The sequence below is a fragment of the Loxodonta africana genome, chromosome 3 (assembly GCF_030014295.1).
Source record: "Loxodonta africana isolate mLoxAfr1 chromosome 3, mLoxAfr1.hap2, whole genome shotgun sequence".
In the NCBI taxonomy this organism is placed as follows: Eukaryota; Metazoa; Chordata; class Mammalia; order Proboscidea; family Elephantidae; genus Loxodonta; species Loxodonta africana.
The window spans coordinates 95,876,353-95,895,903 of NC_087344.1; the positions used below are offsets into that span (position 1 = coordinate 95,876,353).

At 41.8% G+C, this 19,551-nt stretch overlaps 1 protein-coding gene across 1 annotated transcript in view; it reads right to left on the minus strand.

Annotated features, from left to right (window-relative positions):
* The window catches only part of DAB1 (DAB adaptor protein 1), a 449,435-nt gene that overhangs the window by 55,181 nt on the left and 374,703 nt on the right, over window positions 1–19,551 (minus strand). Inside the window, exons 5-6 of the mRNA XM_023549549.2 lie at window positions 5,194–5,325; window positions 4,485–4,604 (exon numbers count right to left, since the gene is read on the minus strand). Of these exons, the coding sequence (XP_023405317.2) occupies window positions 4,485–4,604; window positions 5,194–5,325 (252 nt within the window). The remainder of the gene's footprint in view (window positions 1–4,484; window positions 4,605–5,193; window positions 5,326–19,551) is intronic.

A 19,551-nucleotide genomic window follows, 5' to 3' on the forward strand; every position in this document is an offset into this window, starting at 1 on the left:
GAGTAAACTGAGGCCCAGAGAGAGAAAGCAAGTTGACAAACTGAATGAATGGCTGAGCTGGTCCTTGTACTAAGATCTCGAACCCGCACACCCAAGCTCTACATTCTGTGACTCAAGATGACGCCTCTTACTGGCATTCTAATTTGTAGACCAACTAGGTGGTTTAGAAGGTGCAGCTACACATAACTTTGTTTCCTTCTCACAACAACATGCAGATTAGAAATCATTCCCCTATTTTATAACTGGGGAAACTGAGTCTCACAGAGGGCAAATGCCTTGCCTGCTACCACATAGTCACAAGTAGCTGGTGATAGAACCAGAGCGAGAACCCAGCTCTCTACCCTCCCAAAGCCGTTCTTCCCAGGATACTAGGCTGTCCCCACCACACCAGTCCCCCATGTGCCATGATGGGAACCCTGCCAACTACAACTTAAGTCTGGATTCAGAAGCCTTTTATGTTGAAAAGCCTAATTTTATTTTAAAGGTTATCTCTCTTCGTAGGATGACTAGTTAACGGTTACTTTGGCCTCATATTCAGACACTGCAAGGTTGTACTTTAAAATCTGACACTGAAGACAAACATAACTTTTTATAATGGAAACTTCATAAGAGATGACTTTAAACAAAACCTCAAAGCATAACCTTAAACTTGATTAGAATCCAGATGGACCCAATGGATAGAAATGCTTAGATTATTGTTCCACAAGGCTGGTTTCCATCGAGTTGTTGGTACAACTAAAATTATATTTTGGTTATCTGAAATTCCATGTATTTGATAGAAACTGAAAATACATTCTACTTCAATTATACAATACTGGACTGCAAGTAGAGTCCCTGGGTGGTACAAACTGTTAGTGTGCTTGGCTGCTGACCAAAAGGTTGGAGGTTCAAGTCTACCCAGAGGTACCTTGGTACCTGGTGATTTACTTCTGAAAAATTAGTCATTGAAAACCCTATGGAGCACAGTTCTACTCTGACAAACATAGGGTCACCATGAGTCAGCATCGACTCAGCAACAACTGGTGGTTTACACTATAAGCAGTAAGAGTAGTAGTAGACCACACAACTAATTATGAAAATTAAAATCACATGTCAAATTTTTTCTTCTTCCATAATGTTTACATTTCAAGTTAGGATTCATATTCCAATTACTGAAAAACCAGAGGCCATCCTATTTGTCTGAGGTGCTGTTCTGCTGCCACTGCTCAAAGGTTGGATGGAAACGCAGGATGGGTAGGGCTTGGGCTCTGCCTTCAGGGGAGCCCCTGGTTTGAAACCTACCTCTGAATTGTTGTACAACCCCAAGGAAGCTGTTCAAATTCTCTGAGCCTCAGTTTCCAGATAAAAATGGGATTTAAAAACCTACCTGACAGCATTTTTGTGAGATTAAATGAGTTAAAAAGTATGTTCAGTGTTCTACATATAGTAGACAATTCAGAATATCAATTTACCTTATCTTTGGAAGGAATAGCTGCTAGCTGTTCTTTATTTTACTCAGTTAACATTCCCAAAGTTGTTTTCAAATAGCATTCTTGAATTTGCACTTTATTTCTCAGTAGTGGAGTTGACTTTTTAAGGAAATTTCATGAGCAAATTATCTTGAGAGATGAGTGACCCCACTGCATATGGACCACAACCCTTCAATGTATCACTTCTGTAAAATAGAATGTTTGGTTTTTGTGTCTACTTAAAACAGTTAAGAGCTATCACAAAGGAAAACACTTTACCCAACTGGCCACTAAACATTTCAACAACAAAGCATGAAAAATCTTGGTAAATTAAAAAAAAAAAAAAAAAAAAAAACCTGGTAAATTGCAGGGGAAGTAGAAGCCAGTTCAGGCAAAGGCGTTTTAGCAAGCCTGCAGTGCCTAAAACCACTATGTGTGCCATCTAAAGACAGACTAATTAATTCTTATGACCCTTCAGTGCACTTGCTGGTAGTGGTGCAGCGGTAAGAGAGGCAAGCAATTCTATACCTGATAAATGTTTTCTTCTGTTTCGGGATCACGGATTGGCTCGTGTCCAGCCTCGAACACAATGTACTATTACAGGAGCAGCCCGAGAGGACAGGTCAGAGGTGAAAAAGAAAGAGGAAAACAAGCATTTGGAATTCAAGATACGAATCACAGTGAGCATTAAAGAAACAGACACAAGAGACAACGCCTTAAAGAGACCACTGGATTGCTGAAACAACAAAATGTGGCTTGCACATTGGTGCTTTTTTTACAGAATAGCCCCAAAGGTCTGATGGTCAGCCCTTTAGCGATGGCTACATGGGCCCCTGCAGATCTCTCTGGAGACAGCACCTCTTCATTCAATGGCATTGATCTCAGCAAAGTCTGAACGTGCTGGTATCGCTGAATCACAATGATATCAGCTAGGAACTTGGGATTCCCAGTAAACTCTGGGTTACAGCTTTCCCCTTCTTTTGTACCCCAACGTCCAAAGTTCTGAGACAACCCTGAAGTGCTTGGAAGCCCCCAACTTCCTCATCCCATAAATATCACCTTATTCTCAGTTTCAAATACTGAAAATCACATTTTCCATGTGCATGTTTCAGCTGCTAAAGTATCCGAACATTTCAAAAACGACAATATTCTTTATTCTCTGTGAGCCAGTAAGTCAGGCGCTGAGCTCATATTATAAACGTATGTATCCTCACCCCTCCGGATCCTAAAGCAAGGGACTTTCATTAAGTGCATCTTTGACTTTTCCTTGCCATATACACCAAAAACTTCTTCAAGTTCAAGCTATCCATATTACTTTACTTTCATCATAACAGTCTCAGCTTTCTGTGGGAAAATATGCATTCACTTCATATATACATAATGTCCCCCCAAAATGTGTGTTATCAATTAGCTGGGCCATGATTCCAGGTATTGTCTGATTTTCCTATGTGCTGTAAACCTGCCTCTATGATGTTAATGAGGGAGGATGGGCAGCAGTTGTGTTAGTGAGGCAGGACTCAACCTACAAGATTGGATTGTGTCTTGAGGTGATCTCTTGAGATATAAAAGACAGAAGTGAGCAGAGAGACAGGGGGACCTCATACCACCAAGAAAGGAGCGCCAGGAGCAGAGCGCTTCCTTTGCACCTAGGTAAAAAAAAAAATTTTTTTTTTTTTTTCCCTGTGAAGTGAAGCTCCCAGCCCGGGGAAGATTGATGAGAAGGCCGACAGAGAGAGAAAGCCTTCCCCTGGAGCTGATGTCCTGAATTTGGACTTCTAGCCTACTTTACTGTGAGAAAATAAACTTCTCTTTGTTAAAGCTGTCCACTTGCGGTATTTCTGTTACAGCAGCACTAGGTGACTAAGACAAGCAGCTTCCTCTTCTTTCTGCATTTCTGCTTGAACAGAGCACAGATTTGAACCTAAGAGAGGCCACGGCCCTTGAAGAGAATCCAGAGAATGTTCTGGGTCTGCAGAGGGGTCTCTGGGTTCACCCTTTGCCTCCTCACAACAGCCCCTGTGGCATAATGGTAATCTGAGGGTCAGCCTGGCTAATCGGGGTCCACAGACTTCTTCTCATAGCCTTTCTAAAACTTACAAACCATCCTCTGGGTTTGTATTAAAATGTCGCCAAAATGTCAGTCCCAGTCTCCAGCTCTTAACTCAGAGAAGCCTCCTCATTATTCACTCTCTCGCTAATGAACTCAGAATATTCAAGAGGCTCTTGAAAACATTCAGCTCTGGGATCAAACTTTTACAGATTGTGGAGGGGGCTGAGGCAGGGGCAAGAAGGGAGAGGCATATCTCCAAATCCCCTGTTACTGGTGCTGGCCAAACTTCTGTTCGGTTTTTATGGAAATTCGGTCCTGGAGGGGCTGGCAGACCTCACCCTCAGAAATAATCATGGTCCCTCTCCTGGCTCCGCAGCCAGCAGATTCTTCAGGTCTCTGACAGGGTGGCTGTGTCTCAGGCCTAGCCATTTCTGAACTTAAAACCCAACCTGTTTCAGAAATTACCTGGTATACAGGGTCTTCAACATCCTCTTCCAAAATTGTCTAACCACAGAGTGAGAGACGGGGGTGTGAAGGGCAGAGGATATAAAGAAAGAGATGTGAGACTGTATTCAGAAATCACAGGACAGCAAAGAATCCAGCTTTGGGTAGGCTAGCCTGGGGGGTCATTAAGGTAGAAAACACACAGAAAAAGGCAAAACCCTTGTAGCTCTCCCTCCGTCCCCAGCGCCACCATCCCCATTGCTACCAACAGCAAAAGCAAAGCAATTGTGTTTGTTTAGCACTCCTCCCCTGAAATCTTCCTCTGGATTAAAGACTTCACTTTCTCCAGAATGTCTAGAGTCTCAGAGAATAAGGGATCATGTCTAATGGCTTGCTTTGGGTGCCTGTAATTTACACAGGAACCTTTCATCTTTGTTTATTTCTTCTTGGCAGCAGGAGGAGAAGCCCTGATTGGCAATTTTCACATCTGTTTATTTTAACCCCCAATCTTCTGTGGCACCAGGATAAATTCACAGGTATACCTGGTAAACAGCTTGCTCGCACTGCTTATCCTTTTGTGCCTTTTTTTCCAATTCTTCTCTTTGCTTCAGTTCATAAATGAGTTGAAAGAGATCTCGCAAGTCCAGAATAACGGGTTCAGCCTGGAGTTAAAGGTGGTAAGTGTATTAATAAGGGAACCTTACTGAGCTGTAGCAACCAATTTTTGTTTTTGCCGGCTACAAACTGCAGCCATTCGTTTTTCCATTAAACTGAAAGCATTCCATCCTTAATTAATTCTACCTTGTTTAGCAAATTGTATCTAGGCTAAAGTTCATTTCTTCAACTAATTATATTTGCAAATTCATAATAACCATAAGTATAAAAGGCATTGCTTTTATTTATTAGTAATTTTGAATACAATAAAATTAGGGTAAGCCTGATGGAAAACAGCTATTTGTTTTCTCTTATTTTCTTTTTAAATGAGGCTAGGAACACAAGGAAACTTATTTGTATACTGTGCCTCCATCCAGTTTAATCTGAAAGGGAAATAATTAGCCATTAGGAAAAAAAAAAAAAAAATGGATGGGTATGAGCATATTTTCTTGCTCCAAGGCTGTTCATTTTTTCAGTTTTTAGTGGTGGCACACCTCTTGCTCATACTATCAGAGTGGGCCTTCCAAGACCAACAGAGTCACTGTGTTGTCCCCTAAAGTGAAAAGAAAAGACACCCTCCTTGGGTGGAATACTTACCGCCTGGGCTGTTTTTATAGCCACAAATCTGTGATTCCCTTCTTTCCCACAAACGTATCCAAAGGCCCGGTGGTCTGTGATGTCCTTTGCAATGTAGGAAATTTCGTGAACAGCATGGTGATGCTGAAGGGCCTATCAGAGACAAAAGGAAAAGCATGTTTTATGGGACGTTCCCTTTGAGCCGTTGATCAGTAAGAGACGTGTTTCTGCTATGTGTGAGAACAAGCCCGAAGCGTTTTGGAAAAGCTGTTCGGTCCAGATGGGAGGGAAAAGAGCTGTGCCTGCCCTTGAGAAATGGAATCTTCCCTCCATAGTCTTAATGCTGTGACCAGAGAGATAAACAGGACTGCTCATACGCTGAGTGAACGTTTGCAGCAAGGGCTTCATTCAGCTTGCCAGAACCAGTCAAATTCAGTAGTGCGGGCTTTGCTAGATCTTTCTTTATGACACAGCCTAACTTCTGGCTTGACTTCACACTTTACATACCCAGTGCCTCTGCTTGCCATGGTGCAGGGTGTATACTGCACAGCTCCAGGGGGCACAATTTATATTCATGGTACCATAGATTTGTATGGTTATTGCAAAACTTTTCTGGCAGATGGTGATAAGAGTTATCTTGAGGAAGAAATATCTGTCTCTATTTCCTCCTAAGTTACCATTTGGGTGAGAGATGAGGCTACACCTATTTCTAAGCCTTTGGATGGGTTAGTATCTCCTTCTGCGATGCCCATTCTTCTTTTATTCACTTACCCAAATCCTACTGCTCTTTCAAAAACTATCTGAAGTAGCACCATGTCTGGGAAACCTTTCTTGAATAAGGCTTGCCTTTCCTTTTTCTGCAGAAATAATTCCTCCCTTCTTTGTGTTTCTATAGAACTTTGTACTCTAGTGATACTGACACGCCCGATGGATTCATTACACATAGCTCCCTGGGCTTCCTGCTTCCATGGCTTTTCCTTCTCTATTTGCCCGACTCCTTGTATATCTTCCCCACCAGGCTCTGTCTTCCTCATCTCTGTCATCCTAGCACCTTACACTGTACACTGTACCTGGATCATAGATATTTAAATAAAATAAACTGCGATTGATTATCAATAATTTGAAAATATTTTGAAACTCACCTTTCTGCCTTTATAATCTGAGCTTCAACAAATAAAGGCATTTCTTTATATTAAACCCACATAAATCAATCCTCATCAAACAGTACGCTGTAAAAGTTTAAATGTACATCCGGGTTCTATATGATGTATTTAAAGTCATTATAAAGGTTTTTTCTTTATACTGGGTGTACGGAGGCTTGAATTCTACCCCACTGTGTGAACACAAGGCAGTCACTGTACCTCTCTGGACCTCAGTTTCTTCATCTGTCAGATGAGTGGGTTGGACCCAAAGCCCTGGATCTGTAGGGATCATTAAAAGCCAAAAAACCTGTTGCCATCAAGTTGGTTCCAACTCATAGAACAGAGTAGAACTGCCCCACAGTTTCCAAGGAGCACTTGGTGGATTCAAACTGCCGAGCTCTTGGTTAGCAGCCATAGCACTTAACCACTACGCCACCAAGGTTTCCACAGGGTTCATTAAGAGTAATAAAAAGAGGCCAGGAAAAACTGTCAACATTTCAAAAACCAAACAGAAATTGTATAGTTATTCCTAACAAGGCTGAACATTTCAGTGCACAAGCAAATGAAAATGCCAAGTTTATCTGAAATTATATCAGGTTTTATTGTTATACTCCTTAGTTAATATTTGAGCAGACTCTTTCACTGGCAATTAGTTATGGGGTTGAAATAATCCAACTAAGACAGTGAATGATTACGTCATGAATGTAATTTTTTGGTGGACCAAATCTTCCCCTCATTACTGAGCCCATGGAGGAAAGGAGAAATGCAACATAAGGGAAACTTATTTATGACAATGTTTGAAATTCCTGGACTAAAAAACCCATTGTCATTGAGTCAATTTTGACTTACAGAGACCCTATAGACAGAGTATTACTGTCCCAAAGGGTTTCCAAAGCTGTAATCTTTACGGAAGTAGACCGCTACATCTTTCTCTTGTGGAATTGCTCATGGGTTTGAACCATTGACCTTTTGGTTAGCAGCTGAGTGCCACCAGGGTTAGATTTCTCCAAGATCTTGTCCTGGCTTTCCAGATCCTTTAACCTTGCACCACACAGCCAGGCTCCTGGGATAGTGGGCCCTGGGGTATCATGATGTTCATCACCTCAGTTCTGGGTCCCTTGCCGTCACCTTCTGAAACATTCATTTCCCAGTCTGTTGCCATCTCTCCAGGTTTCTGACCTTACGAATCATTTCTATTTGCTGCCTTACCTTAACGTTCCAGAGTCTGAACGTTTACTAACCTCTCTGACAACTCTGGGTTATCCCTTTGGCTTCCTGGCCCATCTAGATTGCCCACTGCCCATCAAGCTTAGGCAGTGGTATCCTAACCCCTCAAATAGCAATAAGACAACTGTATAATTCTATTGGATTTTGACACAAATAAAGTTGAAGAAGGAAGTGTTTGTTAGTAAAATAATCAGAATCCACTTATCCTTGGTTTATTAAGAAGACATATTTAGCTAGCAGAGGAAAATTGCTCAAAGAGCAGTAGCTTTTTCATGGCGTTAATGATGCAAAATTGATGAGATTTATATTCACACAACACGGAGTATTGATTTATAGGCTTTTGTGTGCTCAAATGGTATGCAGCAGAGGAAAGTGAGAGACAAAGGTGTTCTTCTCTAGCTTTCTTGAAAGTATTTCTCTTTGTGCATAATGCGAAGAATGTTATCCACGTCTTCTATTAAATCAAAGTTTGACGACAGTGCTTTATTGATTGCCAAGTGGAATATTGCTCTAAAATTAAACTGCGATTAGAAGTCTTCCTGGCGGAATTAGATTTAGAGATGATTGTGCGATGGGAAAATATCACCTACCATGCAAGACAGCAGATGCAGAGGTTTTAATGTATCTGAATCCTCATTAAGTGTTTTAAAATCAAAACACTTTTAACACTGGATGATATCTAATATTGCCTCCCAAAGCGCAGCTCTGTGTGTGTGAAGTGCTTAAAGATAGTTGTGATATTATCTTTTCCCATAGTTGATTTTATGACATGTTAAATAAAGATTGCTCTTAAAGTACCTCATTCGTTTGGATACGAGAGTCAGAGAAGGGGTATGTCTCCACCTTCTACCATGCAGGCATAATATAGATCCTTAGAAATACAAATACATTAAAATCATGCAACTCTCATGGCTGTATTAACATTTTCATCTTAGCAACTTAGAGCATCTTACAAATACTTGTTCACTGAACCTCAAAATTACTCCATGTCTTCAAGTAGATTTTATCAGTAGAATCAAAGACAGCTGGGGCCAGAAGGAGCCTGTAATATCAAATGGGTCAGCACTTTGGGTTTATTGATGAAGAAACTGAGGATAAGGAAGAGTACTGGCAGAACCCCTACTAAACCCAGGCATTGTCAGTCAATACCCAGAATGGCAAAGCATTGAAAAATCTAAACCAAATTATGTAGACTCAAGGTCTTCTGGCTTTAGGTGCTTGGCTCCCTATTCCAACAACAAAACCATGATCCCCTGACAAGGTGGGATGAGGAAAGCAAGAAAAGGGGAAACCTGGGTAAGGAGGTAGAACTGAGGTTGTCCTGATTCTGGCAGGTCAAAGAGAGTCATAGCTCAAAGGGATTAGGGTAAAGGTCAACTGCGGGGATCGCAAAGAAAAAGGTCAAGACCACAGGACCTGGAAGCTTATTCTCAGGAGCTAGGCAATCTGTGGAATCTGTGGAAGTGGCCAAGGCAAGAAAAGAGATGTGAAGCCCAGGGGCACATTTTGGCCACAGGAGATAAAGACTGGTTCACACCAGGAGTGGTTCTGTGGGGAGTTCCTGTGGCACCACGGGTTGTCCTGGGGCAATAGAGGAGCAATCAGAGAATACTGGGTTACATTTGCCCAGATGATTAAAACACAGTCCCTTTGAAGAATAATGCAATCATGAGCCACATAAGGTTGGTCTGAGCAACCTAAGTTCAGAAATTCTGATTGGAGAACGAGTCATAGTGGATGCAACCAGATGACCAGATGTAGTGAACACACATCTTCCCACATGCAACACGTGTACGTGTATCTTATGTTTTTTGTATACAAAGCAATTGCACTACCAGGTGTGTAGTGCTGAATTTTATAAAAAACATTAAAGAAACACTTCCATAAACTCTAAAACATCTAATACAGTAATAATAATAATGTTTTGGTGTGTTGCAAAGTAGCGGCCATTTGTTATTATGAACCACTGTACGTACCTCGAATTTTTAATATAATAGACTTTATGGGGGTTGGTTTGTAACTACAGGTTGTATTTAAGTTGGATGTTCATAACCTGGAGACTGCCTATAGGTAATATGGTATTCGCACAATGTCCGAATCACATAATGTCCTGTTTCACAGAAAGTATTATGGACATTACGCGATGCATGACTTTATAGAAAGCTTTATATTAAAGGTGTGCACAGGCTGCTATATTAACTTAGAGCAGGAATGAGGGACAGATACTGGATAGACTTGACAAAGGTGGTGACCTTGAACTGAGTCTTGAAGCATAAATGGGAAACAAACAAAAAAAATCAAACCAGTTGCTGTTGAGTCTTTTCTGATTCATGGCAACCTGAGGTGTTTCAGAGTAGAACTGCATTCTATGGCTATGATCTTTCAGAAGTAGACTGTCAGGCCTTTCTTGAAGGTGCCTCTGGGTGGATTTGAACCACCAATCTTTTGGTTAGTAGCCGAGCGCTTAACCATTTGTGCCACCCAGGGACTCCACCATAAATGGGCAATCTCCAGCAAATAAGGGGGAAAGGGCATTCCAGGCAGAAAGAACTGAGTGTGCAAAGACATCTAGGTCCTGGGACCAGGGCATTGTGGTGAGTATCTCTGCACAAGTTTTCTACCCACTCTGGGGAGGTTAGTTCCTTGAGAGAAAGATCCATGTCTGGTTCTCCTCGGTCTTATCCCAGTCCCTAGTAATACTCCCTGTGAACAATAAGTGCTAAATTATGTTTGCTGAAGGGAGGAAGGGAGCGAGGGAGGGATGAAGGAAGGAAGAAAGGGAGGGAGGGAGGAAGGGAAGGAGGGAAAGAGGGAAGGAAGGAAGGGCCAGGACATCTGAGGATGTGCACACACAAGCTAGGTGCTCAATAAATGTTCACTGAATGAATGAATCAGGTTAATTCACAACATTTCACATAGATTGATTCATTCTATGAACATAGGGTTTCTTATCTGATTGTCATTAAATCTTTTTTCTTAGCATTTCCATGAGCCATTTACCAATGTTTAAACGAAGTACCAAAGTGTTTGGAGGGCTACCATCTGACAGAATAAATTACAGAGAAGACTTAATTTGTAGTATGGTTCAATACAGCCAATTAAATACAGTATGGATTAGAAAGTCATCTGCTGCAGACTTTACCATTAGCTTTTTTTTTAAAGAATAAATTCTACCCTATTTAGCTTTCATATGATTATTGTGTACGGGTATGTGTGTGCATGAGAATGTGTGTTTTCCCCAGGCAATACTATTCACAAGAAAAATACCCACCAGGATTCAAATGAGTTAACAACAACAACAAAAAAAAAAAAAAGCAAAACAAAACAAAAAGCAGATAAGCAGACAGACACACAGTAAAAATAGATACATGAAAAATATACTACTTCAAACTACAAGCAATTACAGTAGTTAAAACCTCGTAAGACAAAGGGAGGCCTAGGCTCATTATAAATGCCTTTCTCTTTTCTAACATATTTTTGGATGCGGTTGCTGCATCACAGTGCCAGAGAGGCTGGGAGGCAACCTCTGCACCAACCCCCAGGCACCCCATCATCAAATGCTAAATGGAGCAGGTCAGAGTGAATTCTTCCCTGGGTTGGCATCCTGGGATCTTATAGAAGGTTTGAGTCAAGGACAAGACCTAAGTTCCAAACAACCTAGTTTCCAGCTGAAGAGGCAGTGTGACATCCCAAGAAAGAATATGGACTCTGTAGCCAAAGAGAATGCAATTCATACCTAAGCTGTACCATTTCTAAAATCTAAGCGACCATGAGCCGCTTTGGGCACGTCACTCTAACTTCCTGAGCCTCATTTTCTCCTTTCATATAAGAAGAAGAACGATAAGGAACTCAAAGATTGTTGGCAATATTAAAATGATTCACATAAAACATACCAGATATACGTGAGACATCATTTTCCCGTATTAAATCAAAAAAAGCAGATGATACCCAGCGTTGACAAAAGTGTAGGGTAACTGATACTTTCCTGGGCTACTGGTTTTCTACATGTAAAATGGAGACAATCATGGAACCTCCACCACGGTGCTGTTATGAGGATGAATGAGTTAACATATGCAAAGTGCTTGGGACAGTACAAGTCCTCCTTGAGCCCATTAGCCTCCCTTATTCTCAACCCTCCCTAACCAATTCTTGTTAATTCCACCTCCTAAATACCTTCTCCTCTGTCCATTCCTCCCCATCTCCACCACCAGAAGCCTAGTCACACAGCAGTTTTTTCCTGCCTGGATTAACACAGTAGCCTAAGTCCCTACTCACCTCCTTATGCTGCCGCTGCTCTGATAGTCACACCACAGTGCGAAGTGAGAGAGAAAAAAATCTGGCAAATTTGAACACAGCTCTCTATTATTTAAAACACATCCAAGGCTTTCCATTGCTTTTAGGATACAGACCGACATTCTCACTGTCTTAGTCATCTAGTGCTGCTGTAACAGAAATACCACAAGTGGGTGGCTTTAACAAAGCAAAATTTATTTCCTCACAGTAAAGTAGGCTAATAGTCCAAATTCAGGGCATGATCTCCAGGAGAAGGCTTTCTCTCTCTGTCAGCTCTGGAGGAAGGTCCTTGTCCTCAATCTTCCCCTGGTCAAGGAGCTTCTCAGATGCAGGGACCCCGGGTCCAAAGGACATACCCTGCTCCTGGTGCTGCTTTCTTGGAGGTATGAGGTCCCCCTGTCTATCCGCTTGCTTCTATCTTTTATATCTCAAGAGGTTGCCTCAAAACACAATGGAATCCTATAGGTCGAGTCCTGCCTCACTAACACAACTGCCACCCATCCTCCCTCATTAACATTGTAGAGGCAGAATTTAAAACATATAGGAAAATCACGCAATACCGGGAATCGTGGTCCAGCCCAATTGATACACACATTTTGGAGGGGGGTACATAATTCAATCCATGACACTTACCAAGGCCTGCAAAGCCCTGCAGTGTGGATTGGCCTCTGCCCACCTGCCCAGGATCTCTCACCACTGTCCTGCTTGCTTTCATGCTCCCCCGCCCTGGCCATTTTCCAGTCCCTCCAATGTCCCATTCTCCCTCCCACCTCAGATTTTTGCACATTGTTCCGTCTGCTGGAGTCCCTGGATGGCATAACAGTTAACCTACTCATCTGCTAACCAAAAGGTTGGAGATTCGACCCCCCAGAGGCACTCCAGAAGAATGGCCTGGTGATCTACTTCTGAAAAATCAGCCATTGAAAACTATGGAGCACAGTTCTATTCTAACACACATGGTGTGGCCATGAGTCAGAATTGACTTGATAGCAACTGGTTTGGGTTCTATCTGCCTAGAAAGTTCAACCCTTTCTCCTTCCTCACACCTTAGCACAGATGTCTCTTCCCTCTTAAACCTTCCCTTTCTAACACAGACCAAGTCCCCATGTCACAAGTCCTCTTAGTTTCTTGTACTCTTCCATGCAGGGCATTTCTCAGTTTGCCATTATGTCTCTGGATGATTGGCTGACCAGTGCCTATCTCTACCACCAGAGTTAGTTCCAGCAGGGCCGCAAGAATCTTATTTTTTCGCACCTTTTTTATCCTAGGTGTCAGGTACAGTGCCTGACATAGAAACGGTTCTATACACGTATTTTTTTGAATTTCTGTCTTGTACTTTAGATGAAGGTTTACAGAACAAACTAGTTTCTCATTAAACAGTTATTACACATATTGTTTTAAGACATTGGTTAACAACCCCATGACATGTCAACACTCTCCCTTCTCAACCTTGAGTTCTCTATTAACAGCTTTCCTATCCCCTCCTGCCTTCTAGTCCTTGTTCCTGGGCTGGTGTGCCCCTTTAGTCTCATTTTACTCTGTACATATTTTTATACGAGTATCTGAATGAGTAAATCTGTTGGTGGCATCCTGGGTCCAGCTCTCTTCCCTGAGCCCTGTGGATTCAATGTCTGTCTTGCTTCAGCCTTTGTTTCCTCACCTGTTAAAACAAGGAGGCTGCATTTGGGAAATGCTAATGTCCTTTTTTGCTCTCACCAAACTTGAAGCCAAACCTGTTGCCATCGAGTCAATTCCAACTCAGAGGGACCCTATAGGACAGAGCAGAACTGCCCCATAGGGTTTCCAAGGAGTGGCTGATGGATTCCAACTGCCGACCTTTTGGTGAGCAGCCAAGCTCTTAACCACTGTGCCACCAGGGTTCCTTTTGCTCTCAACATTTCTTTAATTCCTTTTTAATTTTATAATAAGGCAACAACTACACAATATAGCTTCTTCTTAGTAGCTTTCTAAACACATGTTATAAACACACAGATCTGGAAAGATGAATGTGAAGTCCTTGCCTAAAAATAGGGAGGTGAACTAGTTAACTAGCCGAGAGCATCCCAGATTATGATTTGGGCTTGAACTTGTCTAACAGGCAAAATGGAGCCAGGTGTGCTAAATCAACGGGCAATCACCAAAGTGACAAGGATGCAGATTTCGCTCAGGAGAAGTAAAAATGGCCTTAAACAAGAAAACTGCCTTCAATGTAAAGCCCTAATTTTCTAGCACTGGGGATCAATCACAATTCCACTTCCCAGGACCAAGGATGTGGGAACAGCATAACACAGTTGGTAACAGGCTGGACTAGCTGTCCACTCTCATTCGACACACATTCATCTCAAAAGGCCCTTTAGTACCAACATACACTAGGCCCTGGAGATACTGAGATGAACATGACGTGGCTCCACCCTCAAAAGCCAGGCAGTATGTGTGTCGGGGGCAGTAAGGGGAGGAGGCGCTTTTTCTGCTACACGTTTAGTCTGTATGTCGTGCAGTCCGTCTCCATTTCCAAAAGGCATGATGCAGTGTGACAAAAGCATCTGAACCTCAGCTTTGTGGCCATGGGCAAGTAATTTTATCTCACTGAGTCTCAGTTTCTTAATCTGTAAAATAGGAATGATCACTTCCTTATAGGAATATGAGGCATGCCATATAAAGTGTCTAAGAGTGTATCTGGTATACGGCAAGTTTTTGTCACTTTAGTTCTTTTCCCAAACAACCAGGTTGAAGAGTCTCAATCTAATGACTACATTATACAGTATTCAATCACCAAGCAGGGTTCTCTCAGGATGGGGTCCTCCTTGGAGCTGACAGATAATAGTCTTGGGGTGGCTAAAGGTGGTGAGAAGGAGAACCTACTGGGGAACCAAGTTACCTGGGAAGCTGAGAGAGAGAGAGTGAGTCTCCAACTTTATGACGTCATCTGAGAACCTGCCTTCTTCTGTCATTTCCAGGAAACCTAACCCTGTAGTTTTCAGTGATATAAGTCAGTAAATTCCTCTTGTTGTTTAAGACTGAGTTGAGTTTTATATCAGTCGCAATCAAGAGATTTCTGAGTAATAAGTAGTCACCATTATCTGTATCTTAGCCTCAGAAAGAAGTAACTTGCCCAGGATCAAACAGCTAGTACAAGGCTGTCCTGGGCTTTTAGCAAGTCTCATCGGAACTAAAGTCTACGCCTGATTTATTCTTAGTTATAATTAATTTCAGAATTGTAATTTTGAAATTACTTTGGTTATATATTAGAATAAACCAAATATATATATGTGTGTGTGTGTGTATATATATTTTATATATATACACACACACACACATACACCAAACCAAAACCAAACTTGTTGCCATTGAGTCAATTCCGACTCACAGTGACCCTATAGGACAGAGTAGAACTGCCCCACAGGCTTTCTAAGGAGTACCTGGTGGATTTGAACTGCCGACCTTTTATTTAGCAGCCAAAGTCTTAGCCACTTATGCCACCAGGGTTTCCATATATATATATATATATATATACACACACACACAGTTATTAGGAAGCAAGATAATCGGCGAAAGAGAAACAAATATAAAATAAAAGTTAAGATATAACCCTGTAACATTAAATTTGAATTGTAAATATCAATGTGAACTCCTAAGTTAAAAAATGTATTTCCTAGCCCCGTTCACAGAGAGGGCCTGGAAGCAATGAAACCTCCATGGTAATGCGCACACCTAATGTAGTTATCCATTACCTAGCTACCTATATGTCAAACTATTCATCTATTAACCTATCTAGAGAGAGAGAGAGACAGAGTCAGCAGACAGACAAAGCGAATAAGGCAAAAGGTTAAATTTCGGAATGATCCTTTGAAATTTTCTGTGTTTGAACATTTCATGATAAGAAGTTCTAGAAAAGATATTAAATCTTAGCATGCCCCTTTTCTCTACCTCCCACTCCTTCTTGCTTTCCCTGATAAACGGAGAAACCAAGGCACTGAACACTTGAAAGACTTAAAAGAAAGTAGGCTGCAGACAAAAGACCCTTATCAAGTCCACCTCAGGCAACCACTGGTCCACAACATTAAGGAGGTTCTTTGAGCTTCCAGCTTCCTTTCTTCCTTCCTGCATCCCATGGCCAGCCTGAATAAACATCAGCCAATGTCTTTCTATTTGCAACAACATTTTAAAAAGTTCAGGTTGAATAAATACGGGCACAATTTATACTCCTGAATCTCTGGGAAATAAAAACCTCAAACTTGGATGATTCTCCAAATATGTATAAGAATTCAGAATTCATTTTCATTATAATAAAAAAAAAAAAAAGGTACTATTCAGAGAGCACCTACTATGTGCTAGGCATTGTGGTAGGCACTCCACACATAGAACCCCCATTTATGTCACCCACTCAACAGCCATACATGTAATTTTCCCTACTTTTACAGTTGAGGCCACTGAGACACAGAGGGGTTAAGTAACTTGCCCCAGGTCACACAGTTGATAAGGCAGAACCTGGATTGCTGCCAGAGACTACTGCCTTTAGGCCCCACGAGCCTCTGTGTACTTGATACAATTTTGAATGGACTTTAACGGTCTGTATTTTTATTCTCCTAAAATTCTTATTTTTATTTGTTTCTTTCTGCATGAAGAACGCTAATAACCATTGTAGGTGTTTAGTAATGTAACCAATAATTTCAACATTATAGCTTACGGTGTAAAATTATTATAGCAAGTAGGCAAATGAGTGTGGATGAATGGAAATGAAACAGCATGTTTTGCCACAAGTCACTGCAGAAGCCAGGTCATTATATTTAATGGAAAATTACTTTTTGTGTTGTAACCAGTCTGGAAATTAACCTCTGCCTTGGTCACAGTGAAGTCTTGCATGCCAGACAGAAACGCAGAAAAAAGTAAAGTAAAAGGCAGCCAGTGGAAAGAAGGCTAGACTAGGAAGGAGAAGGCTTGGGCTCTAGGTCCTAATGTCTTCATTTGTAAAATGAGCTGAAAATGAGGAGGCAATGGTGGCGATGGCAGTGGTAGTAGATAATGGCTTCTAGGATCCATTTTACTAAGACAATGGGGTGCTGAAGAAAGAAACGGCTTTGGATAGTATCATGGATTGAATTATGTCCCCCCAGAATATCTGTCAACTTGGCTAGGCCATGGTTCCCAGAACTATACGATCGTCCACCATTTTGTCATCTGATGTGACTTCCCTATGTGTTGTAAATCCTATCACTATGATGTAATGAGATGAATTAGTGGTAGTTATATATATTGATGAGCTCTACAAGATTAGATAGTGTCTTAAACCAATCTCTTTTGGGGTATAAAAGAGAGAAGTAAGCAGATGTGGTGACCTCATACCACCAAGAAAGTAGTGCTGGGAGCAGAGCATGTCCTTTGGACCTGAGGTTCCTGCGCTGAGATGCTCCCAGACAAAGGAAAGACTGTTGACAAGGACCTTCCCCCAGAGCTGACAGAGAGAGAAAGCCTTCCCCTGGAGCTTGCGCCCTGAATTTGGACTTCTAGCCTATTGGACTATGAGAGAATAAACTTCTCTTTGTTAAAGCCATCCATTTCTATTACATTATATTTCTATTATAGCAACACTAGATAACTAAGATAGGCACAGGTCAGCATCTGAAATCCAGATCCCTTACATAATAGTTGTATAACTTTGGACAACTTACATAGGTTCTCTCAATTTCCTTATCTATAACTTCATTAAGGAGCCCTGGTGGCCACAAGCGGTTAAGTGCTCAGTTGTTAACCACATGGTTGGCAATTCAAACTCACCCAGGGGCTCCGTGGAAGGAAGACCTGGCAATCTGCATCCATATAGAAAACCCTGTGGGACAGTTCTACTCTTTCACATGAGCTCACTATGAGTCAAAATCGACTTGACAGCACCTAACAACAACAACATAACTTCATTAGATTGAGGTTAGAAGGAATAAGATCATGCTTGTAAACTTCCCGGCATACTGCCTGGCGTGGTGGTACTTCATGAAGGACAGTTGTCCTCCAGCTCAAAGAATCTGTTATCTAAGTTGCTTGTCATCTTCTCAGTTTTATCTCCCAATCCCTTTGTTTAATGAGTTTGCTAGGAGAAGGCAGTGATGGGACAAGGATGAAAAGAAACTGGCTCTAAACTAAAGCCTAGGTTTCTTGTTCCAGCTCTGCTCCTTGAATGAGCCTCAATCTCCCCACCTGCAAAATGCGGGGGCAGGACTTGTCCCTTCCAGCTCTGCTCTGCTTTTAATGCAAGATAGCAAATCCTTTCATTCTCCTATTTCTGCCAGACCTTTCTACTTAAATCAGAAGCTCTGAGAGTAACGCAGTGCCTTGCAATTTCTAGCTGTGTCTACACAATTATTTCCCATTTAATGCTGTGCAGCATTTACCTCAGTACACTGCCAAACCACTGAGGTGGCGGTAGGCTGCACTCCCTGAGAACCACGATCAATTGTTTCTCTTACACTAATTGGCCCCGGGACTTGTTAGGCTGTTACCTTGGAAAATGAACTGTCAGTAACAGAAATTAGCACAACATTGCCCCCTTCTTTTGAAAATGCACCCAACACCATCCTGCAGCAATCTCCTTCAACTCATCTCAGGGTTTCAGTGGGCGAAACAGACATGACTTAACATATTTTAACCCTCAGTTCTATCATTTTCTTCTTAGGGATAAGAAAAGTGAGGCTTAGAACGGTTAAGCAACTTGCCCAGTCAATGTTCAGTCCATTGTAAAGTTCAGAGCCAGTGTTTAAATTCAGTTTGATACCAAACTTTATACCCATTTTACAACACTGGTTGTCTCTGTCCCGGCTCTCGGTCCTCTTATCCCCCCCCTTCCTCTGCTTCCTGGCATATATTTCCATCCCTGTGCCAGGCTCAGAAACAGCCAGTGATGGTGGTTATAAGGTGGCCTGGCTTAGTCCCCGAGTGCTCTCTGCATCTAATATCACTAGCTGCTGGCCCAGCAGACTTGCCACCATCACTCAATTCTAGTAATGTATCCCCTGATCCAGAAACTGCTAGGCACTGTGCTAGGTGCTGGGGACAAAAGATAGAGGTGCCATGGCCCTTGCCCTTGAAGAATTCACAGTTTACGGGGTAAACAGAGAGGAAAGGTGCCTTTGTTTAAGGTTCGTAAAGAAATCTGCTCCTTTTCTTCATAACACATACCACTAGCAATAATTATACCTTTATTTGCATGATTACTTTGTTAATATCTGTCTCCTCCATTAGCCTGCAAAGACCACGAAAGCAGGGCCCATGTCAGCTTCTGGCTCACCATTACATCCCGAGCACCTAGGATAATGCCTGACACTTAGTGGGTGCTCAGAAATAACTGTCTGAATGAATAATTAGATATGATGTTCACTCAATAATAAAGGTAAGAACAGCGTAGGAATGGAGGCCTAAATTAACTAGATTATTAAGAGTTGTTGTTAGGTGCTATCATGTCAGTTTTGACTCATAGTGACCCTATGTAAAACAGAACAAAATACTGCGCAGTCGGACACCATCTTCACAATCTTTGCTATGTTAGAGCCACTGTCTCAATTCACCTTGCTGAGGGTCTTCCTATCTTTCGATGACTCTCTACTTTACCAAGCATTATGTCCTTCTCCAGGGACTGGTCCCTCCTGATAACATGCTCAAAGTAAATGAGACAAAGTATCGCCATCCTCACTTCTAAGAAACATTCTGGCTGTATTTCTTCCAAGACAAA